The 12,306-nt window shown below is 42.6% G+C and overlaps 2 protein-coding genes across 2 annotated transcripts; one reads left to right on the top strand and one right to left on the bottom strand.

The window, feature by feature from the left end:
• Positions 1-1,169: 1,169 nt before the first annotated feature.
• On the bottom strand, positions 1,170-5,814 carry LOC106747494 (dnaJ homolog subfamily B member 13-like). Its single transcript, XM_014625065.1, has 6 exons — positions 5,711-5,814; positions 4,572-4,793; positions 4,237-4,381; positions 3,775-3,952; positions 2,553-2,724; positions 1,170-1,444 (listed from the first exon to the last, which is right to left on the bottom strand). Exons 1-6 carry the CDS (start codon positions 5,812-5,814, stop codon positions 1,171-1,173), a joined length of 1,095 nt encoding a protein of 364 aa, XP_014480551.1. The 3' UTR covers position 1,170.
• A 425-nt stretch (positions 5,815-6,239) lies between these two features.
• On the top strand, positions 6,240-8,858 carry LOC106747486 (FACT complex subunit SSRP1-like). Its single transcript, XM_014625053.1, has 3 exons — positions 6,240-6,279; positions 7,219-7,669; positions 8,615-8,858. Exons 1-3 carry the CDS (start codon positions 6,240-6,242, stop codon positions 8,856-8,858), a joined length of 735 nt encoding a protein of 244 aa, XP_014480539.1.
• Positions 8,859-12,306: the final 3,448 nt, after the last annotated feature.

The raw sequence follows: 12,306 nt of genomic DNA, 5'->3' as shown, positions 1-12,306 counted from the left end.
AAAACAACGGCCGTGCGACTATAGCATCGCCGCACGCCCCACGACTTGTATCTCTCGCTTCTGTCTATCATGTCACGGCGAACTGCACCATACATGTTCTCTCTCGCGGGTGTAAGTCAACTGTAAATAAAGTCACGTGCGCCGGAGTCATATGATTGCCCGAGATAATAGCTCGGCTCTCCGGTACTCCGACACGATCGAGGCCGCTTTTAGGCCCGTCTCGAGCACGCCGACCGGCCCGCGGTGGTCAACCGGATCTCCGTCGCACGCGCACCTGTCACCTGTACGCGCGATTTTCCCGTGCGCGATCGCATGGAAAATTACGAATCTCTCGTGGGAAATCAACGAATACCGACTGAAGGTCTCTCTTTCTCTCTCTCTCTCTCTCTCTCTCCTTCTCTGTCTTTCTCTCTCCTTTTCCATCTCCTCTAGATCATCCCAGCGGAATCATTGGCGGTAGATCCCCGTAAGATGGAGACACCCGTTACACAAGGTGCGCACGGAACGTTGGCGCGGTAATGACGCCTTCGCCGTCGGTGTGTGTGTGTGCGTGTGTGGGTTTCCCCACGTACTGTTAGGGTCAATGGTACTAGCAGCATCAGCTATTTCGGACGTCTGACGTCAGGAACGAGGAAATCCGCGCGCGCGAACGCGTTCGCCCGCCGGCCGGCCGCTCGCGTAAAATGATTTTTCGACGTCGATCGATTTATATGACGACGTGCGACACGACCGACGTGTGAATATTAGCCGTACGAGTAAAAATAAATAACAACAGAACGCCGGATGGAGGCGCGAATTAACGCGCGGAATCAACGCGTGCGCGCGCGTTGGGAATGATTTACAGCGCGTGGTCGAGACGCGCGTATTGTTGTGCCGGCGCCGTTTTTATATTTGCATTCGCGTATATCGTCGGATTGATTGCGTCAATCGTCAACATTTACATTTTACAATAGTTGTAGCCGCAACTACTGATTATGCATCGCGATGAAATAATCGATCGCTCGCTCGCGCACGCAGGAGAGCCGGTAATATTCGCGCGCGCCGCTTTTATTCTAATAATTTCTCGTCTAGTTTATGACGTCGAGAAATGTCATGATATCGGCTGACACCGAATCAATATGCATATCATATAACGCGTGAAATATGTACGCTCGGGAGATTCGCTCGAAATTACGTCTCGCATATGAATTTCAATTGATTCGCCTCGTCGTCCGCACGTCGGAGCGGCACGTCGCCGTCGATGTTTCTGCGCACTTGAGTGTATCCGGCATCCCCGACGGCTACCGTGCGAGACACCTCGAAGGCTTTCCTAATGTGGTTCTTGTTGGTCAACGGCAGGTAAACCGGGAACTCGATGCTGAATCGCAGAATCAGATCGCCCCTCTGTCGCGGATCCACGAGAACTGGCATCCCCTCGCCTCGCAAGCGCTTCGTGTAATCCGGCCTGAGACGGTACCAGAAATCAGCGGATATTTAAACGACGCGTCAAAATGGCGCGTAAAATTGTTACTTCGAGCGATGTCGCGGTGGCAGTTCGGGACGAGAACGAAGAATCGATCCAACTATTGCCGAAGTAAATCGACACTGGTGAAACCAATGTCGATTAACAATTTATTCATCAACGATTGTAGGGTTTTTCTATGAAAAATAAAATTTTAATCAACGAAATTACTGCGTACGATTTAAGTGCTGAGCGTGGCTGCATATCAAGTTTCGTCGTATTTTCGTTTCAAGACTGTCTACGAAATTCTGTCACTGATCAATTTTCTCCGTTCTCTTTATTGTCGCGTGTTGCAGCATATCGAAAGGAAAGAAGGCTAATCGGCACTTGTCATCCGCGTGTTTTAGGATTAAATAAAAGTTGCACTGGAGGAAATAGCAAATTGTGCGATACTATAAGAGGCCGCAAAACCAAAATGTTTAAGCACGCAGAGAAAAAAATTTCTTTGGATTTAATAAAATTTTTTGATCGAAACAAACTTGTCCTTTCGAGTAGAATAAACAAACAATGAATGTTTGATTCAACAAACAAAATTGTTTAGTTTCTCAAACAATGAATCTTTACGTCAAATAATATTTTTCTATAATATCTTCCTATAATTTCTTTTGTATTTTCACCCAAACATTACACGGTTCTCGCAAGCAATAAATTATTTGAAAAAAGAAACACTATGTTAGAAAAATAATAAAGAACTTTATGCTTTGGTAAAACAATATTTAATGTATAACAAAATAGATTTTTTATTGAAAAAAAAATCATTTCCTCTAAATAATACTGTTTTTCCTATCAAACAATATGCTTTATTCTAGTGAAACAACAATATTTTCATTCAAACAGAATGATATTTGATATTAAATCATGTTATTTATATTAATATATTATTTATATTAAGCAAACTCAAATCAAATAAACACGTACACTAAATCAAAAGAAATCTTCTTTTCTGTGTATTTCGAAAAATATTGGGTAGGATTTGCAATTGATATCAGGTCTTCGTGTTGGAGAATTGCAAGCTCTGCGCTCGATCGATACAAATTCAGAATTTTCGTACGTAACGATCGATGTTATCTGGATCCGAAGAGTTCTGTCGTCGATGGTATTAAGCGTGATCACCGTTCCAGTCAGCGCCTCCCTTAGAAAGATATCGACCGTCGTGTGCAAGTCCGAGCCCTCTCGCCGAAACGTTTCGTGAGGCCGATCCTCCGTGACGAAGATAACATCCGCTACGCTGACGTGTCTCGGATTTAGTGAAGATATCAACTGTCTCGTCACAATTAGCCTTAAACCCTTCTTCCGCAAACCGCCCGCATCGTCGCGATGACAGTCACAAATAGATCATCACGATGAATTTTAAATTGCGACTCGTAATTTTTAGTCAATTGTACGAAAAGGTAAAATTCGCCCCTTTCCTTCCGTCGCAACGTACACAGAGAAAAATATTAATTATACGGTGAGGAAAAGCAATTACTCAGTTTTTACTATTCTTCTTTTAAGTAACAGTTATTTTGAACGAAGAATATTTCCTTGATGATAGAATTAAAATATACTCATCGCAAATATTAGAAAAGCCCGCGTTAACATTTATTCGAAAGAAGACTTTGTTTTCTTTTCAAGAATATTATTAACTTTATCGAAGAAAAATTAAAGTTGGTTAATTTGGATAAGGAAACCATGGTTTTAGTGTTTTAATTTAATATTCTTGATTTAAGAGTTAAATTTACCAGGATTTAAAATATATTTTTAATACATTTGACGCTTATGATGAACTTATGATATATTTGCGGGAATATAAACTTATAAAGTATTTGAAATAAGTAATATTTATTTGAATGCAGTATGTATTTTTCCGTACGAATGACTTGACTTAAACTCCGAAAGAAATTCTGATACTCCCGAAATAAAAAACTTCTGCCGTAGATTTTTAGAAGCCACGCAGTCGCAAATAAGAGAATGGTCGAATACTGATATCGTAGCAGTTAATTTTCAAGTTGCTTTCGCGGGTTACTGACGAAGGGCAAAGTTTAATTATCGACGAAGAAAAGACAAGAGGGCGAAATTTCATCTTCCCCAAGACTCACCGTCAATCGATCTGTAATTAGACTAGAATCTCGCCGAAAGCACGGCACCAGGAAATTAAGTCGCGTTATCGAGCGAAGGGGGAGGAGAATCCGTCTGTTTTATTATCGCAATTACAGTTACGCTCTCGAGCGGTCACGCGGTTACGATCGTAAGCCAAGCTCAAGAGAGATCAAGGAGGCGCTGCTGGGACTTACCGGGTATCTTCGTGGCTCCCTGATCACCCTCTTCTGGAAATACTATTCTGGTGCCCGCTGGGATTCCCGGCTTAATGGGTATCGTCAAGATTCTCTCCGTCGGCAGCGTCATCGACATATCGTCGCCGACTAAGACCAACTTCTGGATCTTCATCTTTTTTATTCCGCCGAAAAAGACCTATGATGAAAAACTCTCTCTGCTGCTCGATTATATTCCTCTTCGTTCAACGACACTTTCACACATATATCGTATATTTAATCCGTTTGATTAATTTTAAAATTTTAAAACCTGACAATGTCGATAATGAAGTAACTGGGGGAACAATTCGCGCGGAAGTAATTACGAAATAATTTGGTGAATAAAGAATATATAATAAAAAGAGGCGGAGAAAAACAGAACGTATATCTGTACCAAAATATAAAAGCAAAGAAACGATTAACGGCCTTAAATGAAAAATGTACCTCCGCAAGAGTGAGGGGCAAGGTTTTGATCCAAGGTTGTTCTTTCCGTTTTATCCCACGACCTTCGGGAAATTCCAACAAGGGTTGAGGCTCCGTCAGGATACTCAGGAGATCTTCGTATGGATTTTCATTCACGAAGAACTCCCTGGATGGTAAATTCAGCGGAGGACGTTTAATTTCTTTTTTCTTAGGAAAAAACTCCAGGAGAAAGCACGTCATGGAGAACCGCGATATTAAAGACGCTCGCGCGATTCGGGACTGAATTTATATACAATGTTCCACGACTTTATCTCATCGATAGGGAAGCTCAATGACTGTATAATTTTCCCTTCCACCTGAAGGTCCGCATCGGCTCGCCGTGATAGACGTAAGGCTGCGCAAATACTTCTGGTCCCGGCATACCATTTTTAAGACCCTCTTCACCGTATTGATCATACACGGCCCTTCTAAGAGGATCCGAGAGCACATCGTACGCTTCAGCTGCTAAGGCGAAAATCGCCTCGGCACCTTCGTTCTTTTGCTGCGCGGGGTTGTATCGCGTGGCGCATCGTCGGTACCTGAAAGAAAAAAAAAGAAAAAAATAGGAGAAATAACCGCGCGCTATTTTATCGGCACGATGTCTCAGTCTCTTCACGATCAAATTTTTTTTTGTCACACACGTATACTCGATACAACATTTTAATGCATTGAGCCGAGAGGGGGTATTCTCATTTGATGCCTTCTTTTATAAGTGATTTTTGGAAAATGTCTTTGAATGTCTGAAGAAACTACAAGGTATACAATACTGATATTTTATACAAATGTTTATCCGTGTTTTATCGATGTACAGTAATTTCTGCACATTATTATTTTCAATATTAACAGACTTATAAATAATTTTGTCTAACGCTAAACAAAAATTTTGCTTGCACGGTTTTGTGCAATGTAGGCTTCTCAGACTAAAGAACAGTAAAAAATTGATTAAACTATATAGAAATTAAATAGCCAATATATATATATATAGGATTTTGCTTTGGCTCCTGTGTGTGTTGGCCATTTAATTTCTATATATATTGTTTCCTCGGAGCCAAAATACTTAAAAATTTAACTATTAAACTATAATCTTGTGGCTATCGTCCTACTATGACGGAGGATAAATATTGATTTCTTACAAAATTATTGACGACTTAAAAGAGAACAATCGATTTTTTTCCAGTTCTTTCTCAGTTTTGAGAGTCCTCGAAAAATTTAAATATTAACGATATTGACTTCATTGTAGTAGCGGCGATAACAGTTTATAATTTATTAAAAAAACAGTTTATAAAAATAACAGACTACAAATTTATAATTTTATAATCTTTTTGCTGTTTTTCAATTTTAGGTGCTTATAACATTCGAGATCGTGGCAATCAAATTTTCGCGTTTAGCTAACAAAATTATTTATAATGTTGTTAATGCTGAAATTAATAATACGTAAAAATAAAGTCTCGCTTACGCGTCTTTGATCTCCGTGTCGTTGCAATTTCTCGCCAACGACAGCACCTTGTAATAATTCGCACCGTGCTCGGTGCACGCGCATCTTTCACGTAACCCATTCATATCGAGATTCGCGTTCGGAGCTTGTGATACTGCGAAGAGGAGACGCGTCGGAGAGAACAATGCGACGAATTTTTTCGCAAAAGATGACGTTTACTCGATCGGATCTATCGCGGCAAATTTCTCTCTCTCTCTCTCTCTCCGTCACTCCCCTGAATATGGCGTCGCGTTTGTGTCATCGGACGACAGAAGGATCGGAAATAAGACGATCGGTTCATCGTTACGCGACGATGATTCTTCATGTGTTTATCAACAACCGCCACAGCCGTCAACCGCACGACAACAGAAGATCTGTGCGGCGACTCGTGTGTCACATTTCGCCATTATCGAGCGACTCAAGGCATTATTAAAAGCGTGCATAACGATACATCGAATCGTCACGACGGCTCGTTCCCAACGAGCAGCCCGATCGACGAGTTATCATCGCTATGGAGGCTCGCGATCTCGCTCCGAGTTCCGGCGAGAAAGGTGAGAGCCATGAAATGGAGTTAACCTGTTAAAACATTCATCCGACCTGACAATCGTCCGCAACGGAAACGCTCGCGAGAGACGAAACGTCACGAGAACATCGCGTTACTCTTTCAGGCGGGAACGCCTGTGCAATTTTCTAGTCGACCGATAGAGACTTCGTCGAGAGAACAATATTCAAAGAATATAGGGGTGTCCCAGCGTAAGGAAAATATTGAAATATTCTGAGAATCTAAATATTGGGGTCTTAAAAAAGGAATTGAAAAATTGACCGTAACAAAATTCCCTTCCACAGTATTCTTTCGGGACCATTCAAATTGTGCTGTAATCATTTCTCGTATCATTTGAAACAAAGGAGATATTTCGATATTCTTATGCTGGAACATCCTGTCATCGAGAGAAAGATTTCTTCGAATTTGATAAATTTTATCGCATCCTAACAAATTTCATCATCGGCATACTTTCGAAGAAATTAATGTTTCGATTAATATGCGCGATTGTTAGGCTTTTCAACGAATATGTATCTTTATCTCAAATAAAAAAATTTATTCGAAACGAAAGATAATTTTCTTATAAAGAAACTATTTGTTTCATTTTATATATTTATTGTGACCAAATAATATTTTATTTGGTTAAAAGACATTACTTCAAATAATAGTGTTCTTTCAGTTAAACAATAGAGTTTTCTCGAATGAGACGATACAATTTTTACTCAAACGAATAATATTTCGGATATGTTGTTTCTATGAAACAAATTTCAGTCAAATAAGTATAAATATTAAATCTAACCTTTTTCTCGGTGAACAATGATCCAATTTGTGGCCGATAATTTTTCATCATTTCGACAATGGCCCGAAACGCGGTGTAAAAATTTTGCACATTTTGCGAATAGTCTTTTGCGAGAAACGTGCCTAAGTGACACGCCTCGTTATCCGCCAGATGAAGCGAGTGAGATTCGCAAGGAGAAGGTGCGCATTCACGAGGACGTGAACGGCGGAAAAGTCATCGTGGTGGTGACAGCCGCAGAAGCCGAACCGGCCGCTTGCAGCAAACGTTTGGTGAAAAAGGAGATCGATGACGTTGGTCAACACGACGACGCTACCTTCTCCGTGTGTTCATCAGTGGAAGAAAATCTCAACGGCAACGACGGAGACGACGACGATGACGATGATAAGGAAAACGCAGCGGAAAAGCGCATTCTCGACGAGTCGAAACTATCGCTTGGCAACCGTGAGGTGGATAAGATTTTCCCGCTGCAGCAGCGGACGCGGGTGAATCGATCGCCGAGGCCGCCGAGGCCGGCGAACGCCTTCATGCTCTTCGCCAACGACTGGCGGAAGAAAATCGCCGCCGAGAATCCCCGGGAGTCGAACAAGGACATCAGCGTCAGGCTAGTGTCGAACGTGATCCTTTGATCCTTTGATCTTACCTCGAGGATCGAGTTCACCTCGTCGACAAATCTGAATAAAAAGCTCGCGAATCTCGGAACGAGGCACGAAGAAACGATTTCGAGCGAAATATAAAGCAAATTCCGAACGAGAGATCTCGCGAATTCGTGACTTGTCGTTCGAAACTTTAGGCATTCGTATTGTTACTTGAAGGAACGAAGTTCGCACGAGATCGTTTTGATTCTACACAGTAAAAAATTTTGTATCAAATTTAATACATTTTACATGTCCCAAATAGTTCGCACAAGTTCCGGCGTTAATTTAACGTAAACAAAGTGGATGTGTTGAAAAGTAATACAAACATTATGTCAAAAATTAGTAAAATATTAATATCTACAATACATTGAGAAAGGATTTAGTAGCAATTATCAAACATTTAATTAAATAGTTTCGAATAAATAATTCGATTGCAGTAACCAAGTAATTCAGTTACAGGATACATTTAACTAAATAATTAAGTACATGTAATTAAATAATTAAGTATGTATAACTAAATGATTGGTTACTGTGGCTAAATTATTTAGTTGAAACTATTATGAATTAAATGATTTAGTTCACTGCAACCAAATTATTTAGTTGAATCTATTTAATTAAATATTTTGTAATCGTTACCAAATTTTTGTCCTTTTTTCAGTGCGTATTAATCGACGCTAAAATACAAAATGTTATTTTAACACTTGCAAGTATAATTTTAACATTTACACAAGTTTAATATTGACAACTCAACACAAAATATTAAGATAACATAAACAGGACAAGTTAACACAGGTTAAAAATTGAACACAAAAATTTTACCAAAGTCAATCTTAACACAAGTATAAGATGATTTTCACCGTGTAAGATTATCTTCTGAAAATGAAAACGCATCCTTCTCTCTATTCCCGCAGGCTGGGCATCTGCTGGAAGAATATGCCGAAGGACGCAAAGGAGAAGTACTTCGCATTGGCGCGCGAGGTGGACGCGGAACACAAGAGAAAGTATCCTGGTACGTCCTACAGCGTCTTATCCGCCTGCGACCTGATTTTCGCGCCGCCTGGTCGATCTGGAGTTTCCGAAGTTTCTCGGTTCTCCGACTACGCACGGCTAGGTCGCTCGGTGCGCGTCGGGACGGTTCTCCGCGCGAGCAGATGAAATGCGAAGAAGGGTAACGGGCGATTGGCGCAGGGGAAGTTGAGGGAGGAACGTCGGTAAACGCCGCAAGTGTCGCGCGCTCCGTAAAAAGAGATCTGGCTTGATTTAGAAAATCCTGTTACTTTCGCGCCGACGTGGACGACGCGTGTCTCCAAGTGTCTCGGGCCGGGTTCTATAAATAGCCCGACTGGATTAGATGATATCGATCGCCGGCGATAAGCCGGCCCGCGTTATCAGCCGACGAAAAGCCGCCCGCCGGCGCTGAATGACGACTCACCCCCTCCCGATCGTCCTTGATTCCACGCGGGTGCCCGGGCCCGCGCGTTAACACCCTCTCGACACCGTCTGCGTTTCGTCCGCCGTGATACACCCGAAAATAACCCGAAATCATCCTCGTTCTTCATCCTCGCGTCTTCTTCGCTCGCCGCTTCGTGTCGGCGGAAGAACAAGAGAAGACGAATCTTCCGAGGAGGCGGATCCCTTCCGACCTACCGCATTTCACGTCATCACCGCCCGGTATCTTATCAGAGTTGACAACGGTCAACGGGGGGATGGAAGTTCGGAGAAAATCGGGAAGTGGTGTCGCGGCTCTCGCGGATTAGAGCGAATTTTAGGTCGCCGACGACGACGACGAGTGTGAGCGATTCACGGGGCGGGGGAGGGAGGACGCGGGAGGATGCGAGTTTTGCGGGTGGCGAGCTACAGGGTGGCGAGCGGAGAAATATTCTCGGGTGAGTGACGGCGCGACGGGGAGGAGAGCGCGCGCGGGTGGGAACGGCGGAGGAGAGAGAGACCGGAGGTATTGATTGCGACGCGACTCTAGGAACCTGCCCGATACACGACCGCCGGCTCTACCTACCTACCTACCTACTGCCTGCCTACACCCACCGGAGGCCGAGCGAGCGAGCGAGCGCGCGATTATGCCTCGTATATGCTGCCGCGTTGCTGAGCATTCGTGCGCGAGAGAAACGTCGCATCGCGACGCTGCGAGCGCGTACAGCCCGCCTGTGTGTTGCTGCTCGCATGCCCGCGCTCCGGGAGTAGCCGGCGACCTTCGATCGATGAACGGGAATGCACGCGCTTTTCGATTTTTCGCCGATATCGCGCGACATCTCCGCGATCCCCGCCGGAGCCGCGAATTGAAATCCCGCGCGCACCCCGTCGCGCGAGTTTTCCTCCCGATCGAGCGTTCTCTGATTCCACGGGGATGGATTCTTTTCTCTTTGGAATGTGTACGAGAGGAACCTGTTAGACTGTTTCCGCTCGCCTCGTTCTACCCCCTTGAGCGAGCCACCCCCTCGAAACTTTAAGCATTCATCGCGCGTATCGTCGCGATTCTACACCGTAAGAAGTTTCGCATCGAATTTAATACATTTTAATATATGTGTACCAAACGGTCCGCCTAAATTTCGGCGTTAATTCGACGCAAACAAAGTGAGTGTGTTGAAAAGTAACACAAATATTTTGTCGAGAATTAAAGAAAAATTAATATCCATGATACGTTGAAAAAGGATTTAGTAACTATTGTCAAACATTTAATTAGATATGCTCGTTGCTCAAGCGCTCTCTCGAAAAAATAGTCAGAGAGATCAATTTTTTAATCCTATTACACGGCCACGTCGCTGAAGGGACAGTAAAGATAGTTAAGCCGTTAGATCGATACGTATTATTTTTGCCCGTGTCATTCTCTCTCTCTCTCTCTCTCTCTCTCGTAGCCAGTTCGAATCCTAACGTTTCTTCGTGCGAACCGCAAATTGTTGTTTTACATACGTGCACATACAGTATCGTGCGCGTGTTCATGATGCGGCGATTCATCGGGATTTCTGATGCTTCACTTTTCGTACGGCATGTACCGACTCGCTCGCCTGCACGTAATGTCTCGTCGATGTCACGTCATCGGCATTGATTCTTTCTTCTAATTAATAATTTTCGAGTTTCCCAATTAGTGGATACTACCGAAAGATCAAACTGTGGAGTTGTGCGAACGCAAACTGCCGCACTCTCCGCACTTCAGCAAAAGATGCTTGCAACACACTGAAGAAAGGATTTGGTAACAATTACCGAATATTTAATTAAATAGTTGCGGTAACCAAATTATTTAGCTGAAATTATTTGACTAAATGCTTGGTAATTGTTACCACTAATTAATACTTTTCTCAGTGTATCAACGCGATTAAAGTAGTAGTGACATAAGTTCTTCAAGAATTCGTTGAAACTTGTACTAGATATAAATTTAAATATGACCTAATTATTGACGGAATTAGAAAAGATTAGATAAATATTCGGAAGCTGAGATATTCGCAATTAAAAATGACATGTTTCCTATACCGTGTTTCTTGCAGTTAATATCCTATTTTTAATTTCTATTTTTTATTTCTTCTAAACCACATTTAGGATTTTGATGAAAAACCACTGCGATATTAAGGATTAACATAGAGATATGCAAAAATTTTAAAATTGTTGACTATTTTGTTTCGAAAATATAGCGGTGAAAAGTTCATAATTTACAGCAAAACTCAAAATACATCCTAGTAAACACAAGCTAAAAGTAATATTACAACAATTTTATATTTATAAATTACAACATTGACGTAATGTTATTATCAATATTTAGTGGGATATACATATGCATATATTTAAACATTTATATATCTCTTTTTATTATCCATTCATTCCTATTATATAAACTAACGCACAAAAATAACATTAATAAGCATTAATAAGAAAAATAAAAAGTAATATTTTCGTACTTGTAATATTGTATATACGTTCACCTCAACTCTTCGTTTCAAATTAACATTTATTATTCAGATAGTGAAATAAATGCACAGAAACGTAGTGTCGCTTGATAAGTAAATTTATGAGTGGCCCGTTTGACTGGAAATGACGACGCTCAACGCTGCTACTGCCTTAAATCGTCGCCGAGTGCGCGGACAGCGTTAATTAAAAATATTCCGCGAGTATGACGCGCGAAACGAGATTAAGGCCTCGGCTCGTTTCGCTTCGGAATCTTTCTCTCTCTCTCTCTCTCATTATCTCTCATTATCTCGAATTACCTCATTGCACCTCATTACACGGTGTAATCTCCAAATTCTCGCTTCTCGTATCCCGCTTTCGCGTTTCAACGCGGCTCATGGTCGAAACGCTGCCGGCCGACAGGCGTCGGCGCGTAGTTTTCCCGTCCTCGTTTTCAACCGGCCGCCGATAATGTAATCGATGCCAATTTCAGTCGGGCATCCCGAGTGGTCAATTAAGATCACCGGGAAGCGGTGAGACCGCATCGATGCGCCCTGCGCCGTCGACGGCGCATCGACGGCGCGCGTCGACCGAAATTCACGTGCATCTGCGCGCGCGGGTGCGACGGGAAGGTTGGCGCCCAGGGGTGGCGGTGCTGCCGGCAACGGGGGCGAAAGGGGGCGAAAAGCGGCGAGGGGAATCGGGCGGGAGG

This window comes from Dinoponera quadriceps, unplaced genomic scaffold (assembly GCF_001313825.1).
Source record: "Dinoponera quadriceps isolate SergipeBrazil2010 unplaced genomic scaffold, ASM131382v1 scaffold282, whole genome shotgun sequence".
Lineage (NCBI taxonomy): Eukaryota > Metazoa > Arthropoda > Insecta > Hymenoptera > Formicidae > Dinoponera > Dinoponera quadriceps.
Note: the sequence above shows the minus strand (reverse complement) of the source record. Positions and strands in the feature narration are given on the sequence as shown.

Excerpts from the sequence above, each read along its gene's own strand:
- LOC106747494 (XM_014625065.1), bottom strand. The coding sequence starts at position 5,814 with ATGAATGGGTTACGTGAAAGATGCGCGTGCACCGAGCACGGTGCGAAT. Across the intron at positions 4,794-5,710 it reads GACACGGAGATCAAAGACGC|GTACCGACGATGCGCCACGC; the intron begins GTAAGCGAGACT and ends TTTTTCTTTCAG. Across the intron at positions 3,953-4,236 it reads TGCCCCTCACTCTTGCGGAG|GTCTTTTTCGGCGGAATAAA; the intron begins GTACATTTTTCA and ends TTTTCATCATAG.
- LOC106747486 (XM_014625053.1), top strand. The coding sequence starts at position 6,240 with ATGGAGGCTCGCGATCTCGCTCCGAGTTCCGGCGAGAAAG. Across the intron at positions 6,280-7,218 it reads TCCGAGTTCCGGCGAGAAAG|ATGAAGCGAGTGAGATTCGC; the intron begins GTGAGAGCCATG and ends GTTATCCGCCAG. Across the intron at positions 7,670-8,614 it reads AACAAGGACATCAGCGTCAG|GCTGGGCATCTGCTGGAAGA; the intron begins GCTAGTGTCGAA and ends CTATTCCCGCAG.